Raw genomic sequence first — 15,631 nt, 5'->3', positions numbered from 1 at the left:
TTTCCATGGAAACCATAGGTGGCTCCCTACGGCCCATTAATCCCTTTGCTCCACCCTTGAATCAGTCTGTTTATCCATCTATTCATCCATCCTGCCACTCAGTTGATCAATAATGACAAGGCCATTTTGAGTTGTCAGGTTGCCATAGAAACTGATGCTGACCACCTTTTAGTATCCATACATTCTTTATGTGCCATCCCATCTACCTTCCATCCATTGCTCCTCTCCCGATGTACAATAGAAAACACTGTAGGTGGTGACAAGCACAGTGCAAGTCAGCCACCTGTCAATCACTCTCGCACTTTGATTACACAACCATAGTAGGGAGATTATCTCCATGTATCCTCTCATCTCATTTCTACTCATCTGCGTCAAATGTCACAAGAGATAGAAAATGCAGTCTTTAAATAGACGTTTAGTAAAAGCACAGTAATTTCGTGATGCAGTATTTCCTGCATATACATATAACATAAGCACATAAAAAAATACTATATTCAGCCTCCTTTTATCACTTTTCACTGCAGAGCTTCAGCATGATGTTTGTGTATTTTTCAAATTTTTTTTTCCCCTTCTTTTTTTTTCAGTTTGTTATTTCCATCTCTCTTCTTTGTCCACTCGCTGAATGCAGTTTTCCACAATCACAGAAATCAATGTTGGTGAAGCTTCCTCTAATTAAATGTATGTGTTTTGAATTGACAGAAACATGTTTCATAGTGTGTGCAGTTGTTAGGTTACGAGGTTATGAAATCATGAGACGCCTTGTCTGGTCTGGTCCAAAAAAGTTATAAATGAGTTAATATGAATAAAGTTTAATATTATGGTCTCATTTTCAAGACAGAGTAAAGAAACCATCAATATTTAAGCATTTCAGGAAAGACCAGGACTAATTATAACAAATCTAAATATAACTGCTTTGTATCTTTCTAGGCTGCCAGCTGAAAATCTCTCATAAAAACTCAGTTAGGATCTAGTTATTGGATAAAACTAATATTTTCATGTTCCTCCTCATGCTTTTTCAGGCTCCAATTTCTCTTTTGATAAGAGCATTGTAATTCTACAAGTCATCGCTCTGATCAAGGAAGAAAAGCATCATAGGACGACAGTGATCATTCCCTTTAGGTGGCAGATGAAATCTGCTCGGTCCTCTTATGGGATGATTTGATGGATTCGTGCCAGTGAATACACCTCACCCTCATCACAAATATATTATTATATAATATATAATATTATATTCTCTTGCATGGGACAATTCCTAATGTGTCCTTCATTTTGGTGATCTTTATGATTGTGTCTCACAAAATTCTGCTTCTTCAAATGTAGTAAAATGTGAATTTCCTAGTTTGAGGCTGGTACTCTCTCAGACCGTGATATGGATTTAACATTATGATTTCTGTCTCCACAGGGAAACGAGTTAAGAAAGATTCTCCTCACACGCTACTTTGGAAATCAAAAGCTTCTCTCCAAGTCAGAGCTTGGGAGTGGAAGCAGCTCATCTGGCGGCTTTGTCAAGCCGTCATCTGGAGGTACTGAGAACCCCAAATAAACCCAGTAGACGCTGCAATAACTACTCACTGCAGAAGAAACAACAGCAGCTAACATGACAGCACTCTGCTTCTTAGGAGAAGTGCTGTTTGACAGTCGCTGGCAGACTTTAGGAATCGCTTTAGCCAGATTTAAAGCACCACATAAATATATACAGTATTTCTGTCCAAACAGTTGTGGAATATAGTTATTAGAATCAAAACATATCAGTAATGTCTGCAGGAATATGTTTTCAGAGCACAATTATGGTAAATGGTAATATTTCTGCAGGAGGTTCTCCCATGCTGGAGTCTGACAAGCCGGGCAGCAATGTGGTGGAGATCCAGTGTCTCTTGGACAACGTCGGGACGTCAGAGCTGGTGATTGATCTCATTGTCAACACCAAGAATGACCGGGTGTTTGAGGAGAGCATCCTGTTGGGCATTGCCCTTCTCCAGGGTGGAAACACACAGATACAGGTGGGCGACACAGACACCCAAATTCTTTATTCCTCTCCACATTTACCGGCAAAACCAAGAACACCGACGCACATACTCACAGATTCAGATACTCATCGCCATTCTGCCTCCCTCTCAGAACTCCTTCTACACACAACTGTACAAGCAGAAGAAGTCTGAGAGGTTCTTCAAGGTTTTCTACGACCGCATGCGCTCGGCCCAGCAAGAGATCCGAGCCACCGTGTCCGTCAACATGTTTGAGCTCAGCTGCAGAAAAAGGGACGATGACAGTGACGTCAGTAGCATCAGGTTAAAAAAAGGTAAAGTCAACTAATGATGCGTTTTAACGTGTCAGTGCCGAAATTATATCAAGCACACCCTGGCTCCCATGGCTTGAGTCTTGTCTGGAACATGCAGCAAACCACTGTGTCAAAATGGAGGTGAACGCATGTGACTAAGGTTTATTTTAAGCTAACCCACAGGATAATGATGTCAAAGGTACCCAGAGATGAGCATTTATAAGCAATACACTGAGTCACAGAAGTCAAATCCTGAGCACAGCTAAGCATTTCCTGAGAAACGGGCCTGGAGTGAGTGAAAAGCCACAAACTCAGCTCAAATATAAACTTGGAAATCTTTATTGCCTCTACAGTATGTGTGGTCCTCAAGTTCAGTTCGGCCTTGAGTTTAAACAATAGTGGCGGATAAATCCAAAATGATCGTTGTTGCTCTGCTGACCTCTGTGCAGACTGTTGTTCCCAACTCCTGCAGTCACATGTCAGAGGCCATGTGACGGCCCACATCACAAGCCTATCAAAAGACCATTGTATCAAGATTGAATGCTTTCATGCTACAGAACCCCACTCAATATTTGCCCTCTTGTTAAAGGGGGGTCTCTGAATTCAATTTTTAATACGTTTAGAATGTCACAGTGCAGGCTGACATTGATCATTACTTGCAAAATGGTTCTGCATGATTCAGGCGAACTTGTTAAAATCCATCCACTGAGACCAATCTTCTGCCAAATGTTACTGTACTGTCCAGGAATTGATTAATTGACTCTTGCTTCTTTATTTCTCGCTGCACGCTGCACTGTAGGGAAAGACTCAGGACTTCATATGAGGGAGGACATGCGAGGGCAGCTGAAGGAGGCCTCCTCTGTGACCTCCAAGGCCTTCTGCGCCTTCAGAAAGGAGCTGGATCCCGACCTTGAGGGCCTCGGCCAGAACAGTGAGATAGTTGGGGCCGAGGAGGTCATAGAAGAAACTCAGATGAGCCCAGCCATCACCATCATGAAACCCATCCTACGTTACCTACAGCTGCTCTGTGAGAACCACAATACAGACCTGCAGGTACTGGCACCCTTTTGTGATTGAGAGTACGACCCTTGTCCAGTCACTGTTAAATGGACTTCTGATTGACTTTTGTTTTTCTACTCTGTGTACAGAACTTTCTGCGAAACCAGAACAACAAGACTAACTACAATCTGGTGTGCGAGACTCTTCAGTTCTTGGACTGCATTTGTGGAAGCACCACTGGAGGCCTCGGGCTGCTGGGCCTTTATATCAATGAGAGTAATGTGGATCTGGTTCGCCAAACCCTGGAAACCATCACAGAGTACTGCCAGGGACCCTGCCATGAAAACCAGGTATTGGGGGGGGGACTGGTTAGTTTAGTGGATATTTAACAAGGTAATAAATTGTGCAGACATGTCTTTTTCTGATGAATTTTTAGTTTTTGTGCTTTGACTCTAACTGTACTGCTCTTAATTTCCAGACCTGTATAGCCAAGCATGAGTCAAATGGGATTGACATTATTATAGCACTGATTGTCAACTCCATCAACCCCCTGGGTAAGCATCGCCTGGACCTGGTGCTGGAGCTCAAGGTAAGCAGCAGGTGTCTCGGAGAGCACTGAGCTTCTGATCGCTATGACACACAGCCATTAGCAGCCATTACTATACTGTAGCATTACTTATGAATTTCCTCACAGTACTTACTATTCATAGTTTAACTGCTGAAGTTTTCAATCTTTTAACTGTTAAGATTAATCAAATTAGAACATGCGAGTGGTGTGATTTTGAAAAAATTGCCTCCATGAAATAATTATTTCCTGAATTGCTGGTGATGTTGTCTGAGCTCATTAGTGGAGCCTTCTGTTGTAGAACAATGCTTCCAAGCTCTTATTGGCTATCATGGAGAGCCGCCATGACAGTGAGAACGCAGAGAAGATCCTCTACAAGATGAGGCCCACTGAACTGGTAAGTGTCTGTATGTTTGTGTGTTAAGCATGTATGCAGATTACATCTAGATATGTCCCATGTAAAATCTGTTTTCAAGTGACTCCACTCTAAGAAGCAGTGACTTTTCATACCCTTTGTGCTTCAGGTTGATGTGATGAAGGAAGCCTACACTCAGGGTCTGGAGAGTGAAGAGGATGAGGACAGTGTTGGAGACCAGATCAAGCCCAAAGACGTCGGACACAACATTTACATCCTGGCACACCAGGTAATGAAAATGCCTGCGCTTGTTTTTGTCTGTAACTGAGGCATTCCTGCATTTCCTGTCCGTCTGCCTGACCTTCTGCTCACCCCAGGGCCCTCTACTGCAGGAGCTTGTTTGTGTGTGTGTGGGTGTGTGTGTGGGTGTGTATGTGTGTGTGTCCACATGCATACTCCTATTACAGTGTGTTGTCTGTGCTAAACGATGGAAGACTGCTCTTCTGTGAACCGCTCTGCCGGTATGCTTAAATTAGTTTTCAGGATGTGACACTGTTTCTGCAGACAGGTAGGCTGCGAGTGTTCACTGAGGCAGTTAGCCACTGTACTACTAAACAAATGTGGTTTACCAGGGTAACAGCGGTGATGAAATGAGACGGGCGTGTTGTGCCACTGAGAAAGTAGTTGTATTGCAAATGTGTGTGTGCATCTTGTGTGTCTCTGCCTTCCTTTACAGTTTGTCATTTGGAGAGGGCAAGCCGAGTCTACCAGGTTTTTCACTTCTGCTTCTTTACAGCCAAGAGTCAGACAGGGTATTTTTGTCCAAACAACCAGACTAGTTTCATCATGACAAGGAAATGATTTTTTTTTACTGTTCCACTTATGATTTCTTTTTGACCTCAGAGTCTGAACACATACACACACACACACACACACACACACACACACACACACACACACACACACACACACACACAAGTATGTTTATGAAGATATTCATTGTATTTAGTGTGTGGGATGGGAAATAAATTATGAACAAGTAAATAGACGAGTGAATGATAAACAGCAGATTGTAAAAATGCAAACAGTGAAGTACTTTGTGTATTTTTTACAGGCACGAATAGGATTTACAGGATTTATGTTTCGCCCTGTTTTGGCAATTATATATTCAAGAGACATAAGTACAGTGAAAAAAAGAGTAAGAAAACCAAAAAAAATAAAAATCCAACCTCAAAGTATGGCTTCTGTTATAATTTCCTCCCAGTGCACTGTGGTACACATTTAAGGCAAACTTTGATCAACTGCAGAAAGAAGCAGGAAAAAAAAGGAATACAAAATGCCCTGAATTGTTAACTTACGTGTCAAATGTAAATACATAAGAGTAAAGACAAAAGAGAGAAAAAGAAAGACTGATCTAGCAAAACAAAAATCGAGGTCGTATGTATTTCTTTTATATTTCTTTTCTTCTATTTTCTTTTCTAGTATTACCTAAAAGAACTACATATATAGAACAGGAATGGCAATATGCATATGTGAAATTGATCCTGTTGTTAAATTCAATTATATCGTATATACTCTACGAACAATGAATCAAGAGCGGTTTTTAGTTATTCATGAGTCATGGCTTTTTTTTCTTGTTGCTCTTTTGTCTTTTTATTGTCTGGTCAAATGGCATTTTCTTGTTTACGCTCTCATGAAGTGGTTTGATATGTCTTTACTTGTAGCTATGGAAGGATTTTTTTTCATCTGAAATCATGATTCTCATGATTCAAGGTTCCTTGGAAATTCAGATTAAGATAAATGAGTTTTTCTTTTTGGATCCTAGCTGGCTCGACACAGCAAGATCCTGCAGCAGAGCCTGAGGCCAGGCTCGGCGTTGGGGCAGGGGTCAGGGGTGGACCCCGACAGTGAGAAGGATGACGCCCTTCATTACTATGCCAACCACACAGCTCAGATAGAGGTAAACCCCGTCATCAGTTCATCCATTTATCCTCTCAGTCTCCAAAATCTTTAATGCAACACACACCAACCTGTAATAAGGATATACTGGATATCTATTTGGCAGATTGTGCGTCATGACCGCAGCATGGAGCAGATAGTGTTCCCAGTTCCAAACATCTGCGAGTACCTCACCGCGGAGTCCAAGGTGCGTGTGTTCACCACCACTGAGAGAGACGACCAGGGCAGCAAGGTTAACGACTTCTTCCAGCAGTTTGACAACCTCTACAATGAAATGAGGTGGCAGAAGAAGATCCGCAGTAAGTCTCTACTTTCTGAATCCTGCGCTCGGAAAATAATGATAGTAGCAGCAGAAGCAGGCTGCTGAATGGTAAATCATGATCATCATCCACAGTGTCTGGTTATTGTTGTGTCCAGAATAAATTGAATGGCCTGCAGTGTTTTTGTGTACCTGTCCTTACTGTAAGCCTCCTGTTCTGATTGTGCAGAAAATAAGGCAATGTTTTGGTTCTCACGCCACATCTCACTTTGGGGGAGCATCTCCTTCTACCTGGCCTGCCTGCTCAACATCGCTGTGGCTGTATTCTACCCATTTGGTGATGACGGCGATGAAGGTGAGAACTCATTTATATATATTTTTTTTTTTTTGATTTTCTGCTAAAATTGATCCACATGATGCCCTTTCATGTCAAATGTGAGCATGTGTAAAGTGTGTCCTGGTTATGCAGTGCGGCTGCAGCTAGTCTGACTGACGGGTATTGTTCATGCTAGGTAGAGCTGCAGCTTCCTCTCAAGATAAGTCTAGCTATCTCAAACCCATGTGTTTTTTTAATTTGTCAAACTGATAGATGGGCCTATAGATTAAATTAGGTGGCCTGTGGGTGAAATGTAACACTCCATCAAAATTATTTAGCTGCCTAATTAAAGTTAGATTCATTTACGATCTACTAACCAATACATCAATGTGGAGACAAACTGATATGTGCTTTGTTCGGCATCATAAACTTCACAGATGAAAATCAAAACCAAAATTAAAAGCTATATAATTAAAAAAAACCTTATCGCCTATTATCACCTTCAATTTACATGCAAAGTGAAATCAATAGCATTATTAGACCAAAAGACATTTGAGTCTCACAAACAAAAATGAGGAAGAGGGACTGGCAAATAAGGGTAAGATAAACATTCTAAACCTGTTTTCATTATCCACCATTATTTTACACCATTTGAGAGAAATGTGATGTGTTTTGTGCTGACTGAGTCTGTAGCCCAGCTTGATGGCAGACATTCTGAAAAATTAATCAATAAAACATATAAAGTCCGGTCTCTGTGTGTCCTCAGATTTTAAGTTGAGGTGCACTAAAACAACTATACAGTAAGTCTAAAACAGCCACACTAACACTACTACTAAATAAGCCACGACTTGTACTGAGGCTTAACACCAACTTCAATAATAACTCTTGCTATTTTATTTCCAAACAAACGTAAGAAAGAGACTTTTCAAACTAATTAAAGAATTAATAATATAGGGGCCTGAGTCTCCACTGTAATGAGCAGTCCTGATAGTGTGGCCCTCTCTACAAACTAATTGCCTTTAGATTAAATAATTCAAACAGAAATACACTGATTGTCCACACCGGTGAAAAGTTTAGGTCACTAAAAACTGAGAAATCATGTAAATGTAATTGGAAATGGACCTTTGTCAGGGATTAAGAAACTGGTTAATTTACAGCTTTCCTGCAGCGATGGAAGTAAATGAAGCCTTGAAAGTTAATGCAAACAATTCCTACAGGTGCCCCAACTTTTGTTGATGACGTAAAAAAAACCCTCTAGCTGGAAAATGGAGGTGCTTCCAAACTTTTCGCCCATAGTTTAGGTGTGCATCATTGAAATCTCCCTCACTCTCTAGTTGCATCTGTCAAGGGGAGACAACTTGATTGTTTTCACCCCTGTCTGTCAGTTGGTTTGTTTGTTTGTCAGCAGGAGTTTGATATTGATACTGTACATTGAGTCTAGTAACGTCATGTAAACCCAGCATAGCTCCGCCCATCCTCACCCTGAGGTCTAATCAGTCAGGTTAATTGAAAACACCTGTGCGGGCATGCAGGACTCCATCTCTCCCTCTCTGATTCTTTACATGACATTTATAATCTCGTTAGTGTTGCTAGATTGAATTCAGGTTTTGTTGAACGAATCCCATTACCAGTAATATATCAAGGGGGCTTAAAAAATCTCACACAGATGTCAACAAAATGAGTTTTGTTGGTGTGTCATGGAGTGATCAAATGGTTTAAGCCTCACTTCAGACATAAACAGGAATATATATGTGGTTCTTTTGCCTTAGTGATAAGTGATGATAATACTGATAAGCCTCTTTTTTTTATCAATTAAATCATCAAAACACCTCCTAAATCATCCAGAGCTTCAGTGTGGTGGTCTACAGTGTGAACTGACTGTTTGACATTTTAAAGTGTCGCCTCTGACTGCGTTGGGCTAAATTAAGCTCTTAGCTCAGGTGAATAATTCATTAGAGGAATGCCACAATGGTATAGAGCATTGATGTGTGGTTCCTTGATTGATATTTTACTCTTCTGTTCAGGCACCTTGTCCTCGTTCTGGAATATCTCACTGTGGGTGGCGCTGGGGGTGTTCACTGCATTACTTCCCGTCTTACCCAAGCCGTGGGGCATCCTGTTCTTCCTGGTCTCCCTTATTCTGCGTGCCATCTACACAATGGGCCTCGGTCCTGCTCTTTTATTGCTGGGTACCGTCAATGTGAGTAAAGGAAGATTTGATCCAGTGTTGTAGAAAGATATGTTCATTCTTGCCTCTTTATACATCAAAGCTGTTTACTTCTCTCCTTCTCTTTCAGCTGTTCAACAAGATAGTATTTCTTGTAAGTTTTGTGGGCAACCAGGGGACATTCACTCGTGGCTACAAAGCAGTTGTGATGGACATGCTGTTTATCTACCATTTGGGCTATGCCATCATCTGCGTCCTGGGCCTCTTTGTGCACGAGTTCTTCTACAGCTTTTTGGTAACAAAGCTCTTACACATTTCACTCCTGTTACATTGACACCGATTGATCAGCGCAGCGAGAAAGTCAATTTGCTGACGACTCACGGCTGTTGATTCTCCACAGCTGTTTGACCTGGTGATCCGAGAGGAGACGCTGCTCAACGTGATAAAGAGTGTGACGAGGAATGGCCGCTCCATTATTCTGACCGCCGTTCTGGCCATCTTTCTTGTCTACTTCTTCTCTATCATCGGCTTCCTATTCCTCAAGGATGACTTCCGCATGGAGGTGGACCGCCTTCCTGCACCAGGTCTGAACTCCTAAATTTATTAAAAGACTCTTAATCATTACAATCATTAATGTAAAGTAGATTTTACCTGAAGTATAGCTGGACTCCTATTGTGGCAAAATAACAGTTTTTATTAATCACGGGTCGTTCGGGCGTCCAAGTGGTCTAAGACACTGACCAAGTAATTGCAACGTTGCTGCTTGTGGCTGCTCTGCTCCTGAATTAAACCTAAACATGTCCTTCTCATGCTCTCTATTACAGTGTGGGGTTTGTGAGTTCTTTTTCTGCCCTAACCTTATCTATAGCCCAGAGAACGTGCTGCTTAATAAGTTTAAAACTCAAGCGAAAGTAAAGATGACTGATACAGACTGGCAGACAGGGCAGTTGGTGGCTCTACATAAATCAAACAACTAAACATTTTGGACAGTAACTCTGGAGCTAAGGATCAAAAGATCCTTTGGCTCCAAATGAATCACTTTTATGACTTAATTATTTTGTTTACAAACAAATAAAAGAAATTCTAAATAAAAACTTTAAAATCAATGTTTGCCTATACAGTCTCCTAATAATAAAAATGTTGACTACACTCACTACAGTACAGTGTATATATACATACTCAGGCACATGTTTTGAAAACACTGTGGAGAGTGTGGGTGTGTTAATGAGCTCTGGCACAGTGCTCCGACGGTCAGGAAGACAACCTGCTAGCACATGTGCACCTGTTGCATAACCTGGTGGCCGCGCCATCCTGTGTTTTGCTGAATAGAGCACAGCAGACACAGCAGAGCAGTGGTGGGTTATGTAACCAGCTGGGCTCACGCCTGTCTGTCTGTCAGCTGAGGGGTGAGCGGAGACACAACCGGAGCTCCATCAAAGCTGAGGAGCACCCTGTCCACGCTGCCGCCGCCTCTGGCCTGCGGGCCCTGCGCCCTACCTCGGCCCTCCTGTCCCCACCACACTTCTTCTTCTTCTTCCTCCTCTTCTTCCTCTGCGTCTTGATTTCCTGCCCTGCCCTCTGTTGCCCGGCCCATCAGGGAGGAAGGCCCTTTTGGTGACACTGTGGCCTATGTGTACAGTTCTCCCTCTGCCCGTCTGCCGGAGCTGATCACACTCAAGTATAGCTCCTCTGCTGCTCAAGGCTTTGCCGGTGTGCAAATGATTTGTTCAGGTTTTTTCAGCAACACTTCACCGCCCACCCAGCAGCTGCTGCCTCAGTTTACATAATGTCTGTCTATATCTTTCTTGCTGATTTTATCACTGCTGACGAGAATTTTTGGGAAGCAGTTTTAATGCAAGAGCACAATTTAATCACATCCTTTCAACTGTAAATTCTCAGCGCTTTTTATCAGTAATCAATTACACAATTTTTTCCACTTTTTCTCTTATTTTCTTTGTAGGAAAAAGGGATTTACTGAGTAACAGTGGAGTTACTGAAACATGTATGAAAGATAGCTGTCCTCTTCCAACACCCAATTCTGTTCCTGGTAAGTTTTATTTTATTTTATTTTATTCAAATTTATTTTATCTTGTTTTGTTTTTGCTTTACAACCTACCTGTTATGGAAATCACTGTTGAGTGGACAAAATTTAAGATTTTCCGGTTTGTGGGTGTGAAAGTGACCTTTCTGGCAGTAGTCAGTTCCTGAAAGGTTACTCACAAACACACACACACACACACACACACACACACACACACACCACACACTGACACACTCACACACACTGCCATATACTGTTTCACGCATACACATTTGGAGGCATGCACACAAAAAAAAAAAACTTGATGAGGCAGAGGGGGTGACTCACACTCCTGTTTGTTCTCTTGCGTCTCCATGGATCACCTGCACTATAGGGGCACACACGTGATCTCATCCACATCCTTCAACTCCTCTTTGTCCTCAGCAGTCATGCTGTGCAAGTCATTTTCCTATTTACAGCACTGTACATGTACATTTCATATGTGATATAAATGATATCACTTTTCCTCATAGGTTATAGCGCTTTAATTCTTTTCATTTTTTTCTGTTTTATCCTCACATTTGTGATGAAGATATCCATTTGATCTTTCGTCACACTATTATCAGCTGTTCCTATGAAAAAGTATTTTATTATCAGTCAGCTGTAAAAGTCAGCTGAGTGGTCATTTTTTTTTTACTTAGGTCAGACTGTATTTGAATAATACAAGAGTTTGTTTTTCCTGAACTTGAACTTTTTGAATGTTGAACATTTCTTTAAATCTTCCACACCCTATTTAGTTCAATTTGACTTATCTCATTTCAGTCAAATTCAGATTCATTGGTATGGAAAATCAAATCGGAAGGTTTGGTTATGAGTTATATAAATCTAGTCGATTCTTTGGTTATCAAAGTAATGAAAAGGACAGAGGGGCCTTGAAGAAAAATAAGAAGTTCAGATGTACAGTGGAGACCAATCTTGTGTAATTTTTGGCTTATTGGATATTGATTCATTGATTCATTACAAAGATATTAAGCTGCCATTACTGCCCATACAATCTTGAATACTACTGATGTATTTTTTCTATTTTTCTATTAATGACTTCTCTGTTTTATTGTTTGTCACTAGCCACTCACATGTTGTTCTGTGTGTGTTTGCCTTGTTATAGAAGAAGATAATGGGATGGAGCGAGTGTGCGACACTCTGCTCATGTGTATAATCACAGTGTTGAACCAGGGACTGCGTAATGGAGGAGGTGTGGGAGACATTCTCAGGAGACCCTCCCAAAAGGTAAAAAAATAACCTTAACATTAACAAATGAATTACTGTGTTCACTCACAGTTTAATCCGGCTTGAATTATATTTGATTTATTTATTTATTTATTTTTTCAATTATGCATTTTCTCCATATGTTATCATCCAGGAGCCTCTGTTTGCTGCTCGAGTAGTTTACGACCTTCTGTTCTTCTTCATCGTCATCATCATCGTTCTCAACCTCATCTTTGGTGTTATCATCGACACCTTCGCTGACTTGAGGAGTGAGAAACAGAGGAAGGAGGAGATCCTGAAAACCACCTGTTTCATCTGTGGTGCGTACAGCCATGTGGTTCACACGGTACTGTATGGACATGGGAAGTGAGAGAGCAGTGTTTATAAATCGAGCTAATGTTTTTCAGGCTTGGAAAGGGACAAATTTGACAACAAGACGGTGTCCTTTGAGGAGCACATCAAATCTGAGCACAGCATGTGGCACTACCTTTTCTTCCTGGTTTTGGTGAGGGTGAAGGATCCAACCGAATACACCGGCCCGGAGAGCTACGTGGCTCAGATGATCGCGGTCAGTAGAGCAAACATACATACAGGACACACACAGGAAATGGTCATACACAACTGTTGTAAAGCAGTTTTAGCTACAATGAAGTGCTTTTTGTTTTTGCAATGTGTGCAACAACAGTGTAATAATTTAGGAAATTGGGACTCAACTGTTTTAAGATGGCTGACAAGCACATGAACACACCCCAGCCTGGAGGATTCTGCTCATTATTCCATATGGAACATATGGACAAACAAACACATTCATTTCACACCCTAATTCATATTTTGCTGGCAAGTCACACCAGTCAGCATACAGATGTCTTAGTGTTGGAGTCTCAGAGATGTGCAGCCTTCCTCAGTGAGCAGACTTCCACAGTATGCTAGAGAAGCAGACGAGACTGAGCCTCTAGGCCTGTGCCAAGCATCCCAATTTATTCTCCTTCCCCCTCACTGCTGGAGAGAGAGATGGGTCTCTGTGCCTAGGTAGTCTTCACTTTGCTGAGCTCCTAACCTGCTGGGACACAGTGTGGTTAAATAGTAATTAAACCCAATCCAGGTCCATTATCATCAATGCACCAACTTGCTGCACTGACACACAGACAAGAAGCTGAAGGATGTAAGGGCAACCAAAGGTGTTGCCGTTAGGTTAATGGATTCATATGAAGCCTCTGAGCACAATGGCACATTTTGTGATTAACATTCGGCCGTGATCGGCATAAGAATGGTTGCATTATAATGAACAATTTGCATAACAAACAGGTGACAGACATCGAATTAATATGCATCAGCGGGTCTTCCAACAGGTCGACTCTCTGATGCCAGGCCAAGGTATTGCTGTGTGATGAGGTAATGATGAGTCAGGAATATATATTAACACCTCCTAATATGCTGCAGAGCAGAAACACACGCAGGAGGGTAACAGACTCAAGCTAAAACAACTTTTTTATGTCAATTTTGTTTCCTCATGCAATATCTAGCTGGTACATATAAACTATATTCTTTCAAGAGTCTCTTAAAATGGTACAATATTACAACAACAACATTAAGATTAAAGGGTATGTCCTGTAATCAACTTCACCTACTTCAAAGGTAAACAGAGAAGGAAAGCAGTCCTTAAAAGAGTCATAATTCCAACAACACGTAGTATTATTCATAACTTTCTTGTCAGACCAGTGTGTTTTTCAGCTTGTGGGTTTCATCACAGTCAGTACAAAGAAGGTTTAAATAAAATAAGTATAGAGAAAACTTAAGAGAAACCCTGTGATTTCGAACAGTCTGTCACGAATTTAGTTTAAAAAAAAAAAAAAAAAAATTTAAATCATGGTGATGTGGTATGCAGTATAAACAACATACAGTGCAATAAAGACAAAACAATAGCACACAGCGGAAATTAAGTGCAAAATAAATGACTTCAGCGCATTCTTAATCTGTCTTTGGTTAGTCAGCCAACTTTATGGAAGTCACAAGTCATTGACCCCACATTGACAAGAAGCAGAAGACGCTCTCCAGATGCAAAAAGAAACTATTCATTCTCTGCATAAAAGGTGACAAAAGATGAATAAATGTGTAAAAAAAGTGTACATTTCAAGGAACTTTAGAGTCAATACCTCAACCTGCTCACACACAGTAAGTTAGAGTGGATGAGACAGCATTGGTGCAAGGACAGAAGCAGCAATGGAAAAAACAGCTGAATTATAAAGTAGAGGAATCCATGATGTTGATCTCTGCAGCAGTCTGCTCCACACCGCAGACCAGGGGAGGGTTGGACTCGGCCGTTTAGGTAGGAACAAGTGTCAGTCTGTAGTCTGGGGCTCCACTTGTTAAGCTTCATCTTTATTCTAATCTCCTGCACTACTGCACTACAGTTTTGGGGTGACAACTCAACATGAAACTCCATGAAACTACTCTGCCCTCCCCTACCCTTGTTGGAAAAGAGCTGAAACTTGATGACCTGAAACACACACACACACACACACACACACACACGCACAAGCACACACACAGACCCTGACACAGACACTCATAATGAGTGCATCTGGTTTGGTAGGATAGAATGATGTGGTGCCAAGCAAAAGAGTAGGATCGTGTTACACTGACTGTCTGTTCTGTTGCTCTGTTGTGCATGTGGATGTGAATCATTGCGCTGTTGTTTGTGTGTAAAATTATGACAGCGACTACAGGCCTAGCAGGTACTGCAGCAGCCACAACGCTGTTACATAACCCATCTCAAGTGGCCTGCTAATAGCTCAGCCCTGCATGGCACGTGCTCTCCTGTCCCTGTCTCTCTCTCTCTCTCTCTCTCTCTCTCTCTCTCTCTCTCTCTCTCTCTCTCTCTCTCTCTCTCTCTCTCTCTCTCTCTCTCTCTTTCTCTCTCTTTCTCTCTCTGTCTATCACACACACACTGACACAGACTCACTGTCAAATCATGAACCCTTCATTTACTTGAGAACACACATGTGGCATGTCAGGAACAAAAGAAGCAACAGAAATGTTGAAAAACAAGGGCAGAGGTCAGATTGGGTTTTATTAGATGTAGAAGGTCTGTTGCTTTTTTAAAAAGTGCTGAACAGAACTGTGTGTGTGTGTGTGTGTGTGTGTGTGTGTGAGAGAGAACGTGTAGTAAATACAATCTATCTGTGTGCTGTGTCATTGTTTTTCTGCTGACACTCCTCTGTATCTTTGAGGTTGTTGCTTACAAGTATTCAGCTGTAGCATCCAACACCTGGAACTCCACTCTTTTAGTTTAAATTCCATTATTTACATATAAGGTTAATAACATGTAGTCCAACTAGAAATACAGAGATACAGGGATTTTAATTCAACACTGTACAATTTTTCTTGAGGTATGATGAGAATATCGCACATTAAACACCTTATTTCATAATAGATCTTTCATAATAA

The 15,631-nt window shown here is 41.3% G+C and overlaps 1 protein-coding gene across 1 annotated transcript in view; it reads left to right on the top strand.

The window, feature by feature from the left end:
• The window catches only part of itpr2 (inositol 1,4,5-trisphosphate receptor, type 2), a 55,033-nt gene that overhangs the window by 33,460 nt on the left and 5,942 nt on the right, over positions 1-15,631 (top strand). Inside the window, exons 38-55 of the mRNA XM_056386710.1 lie at positions 1,403-1,523; positions 1,813-2,000; positions 2,119-2,299; positions 3,078-3,331; positions 3,427-3,627; positions 3,756-3,866; positions 4,144-4,239; positions 4,367-4,486; positions 6,023-6,157; positions 6,263-6,455; positions 6,645-6,770; positions 8,756-8,931; positions 9,029-9,193; positions 9,299-9,482; positions 10,859-10,945; positions 12,084-12,205; positions 12,339-12,504; positions 12,592-12,752. Of these exons, the coding sequence (XP_056242685.1) occupies positions 1,403-1,523; positions 1,813-2,000; positions 2,119-2,299; positions 3,078-3,331; positions 3,427-3,627; positions 3,756-3,866; positions 4,144-4,239; positions 4,367-4,486; positions 6,023-6,157; positions 6,263-6,455; positions 6,645-6,770; positions 8,756-8,931; positions 9,029-9,193; positions 9,299-9,482; positions 10,859-10,945; positions 12,084-12,205; positions 12,339-12,504; positions 12,592-12,752 (2,787 nt within the window). The remainder of the gene's footprint in view (positions 1-1,402; positions 1,524-1,812; positions 2,001-2,118; positions 2,300-3,077; positions 3,332-3,426; positions 3,628-3,755; positions 3,867-4,143; positions 4,240-4,366; positions 4,487-6,022; positions 6,158-6,262; positions 6,456-6,644; positions 6,771-8,755; positions 8,932-9,028; positions 9,194-9,298; positions 9,483-10,858; positions 10,946-12,083; positions 12,206-12,338; positions 12,505-12,591; positions 12,753-15,631) is intronic.

This window comes from Seriola aureovittata, chromosome 10 (genome assembly GCF_021018895.1).
Source record: "Seriola aureovittata isolate HTS-2021-v1 ecotype China chromosome 10, ASM2101889v1, whole genome shotgun sequence".
NCBI classification, from domain to species: Eukaryota; Metazoa; Chordata; class Actinopteri; order Carangiformes; family Carangidae; genus Seriola; species Seriola aureovittata.
Note: the sequence above shows the minus strand (reverse complement) of the source record. Positions and strands in the feature narration are given on the sequence as shown.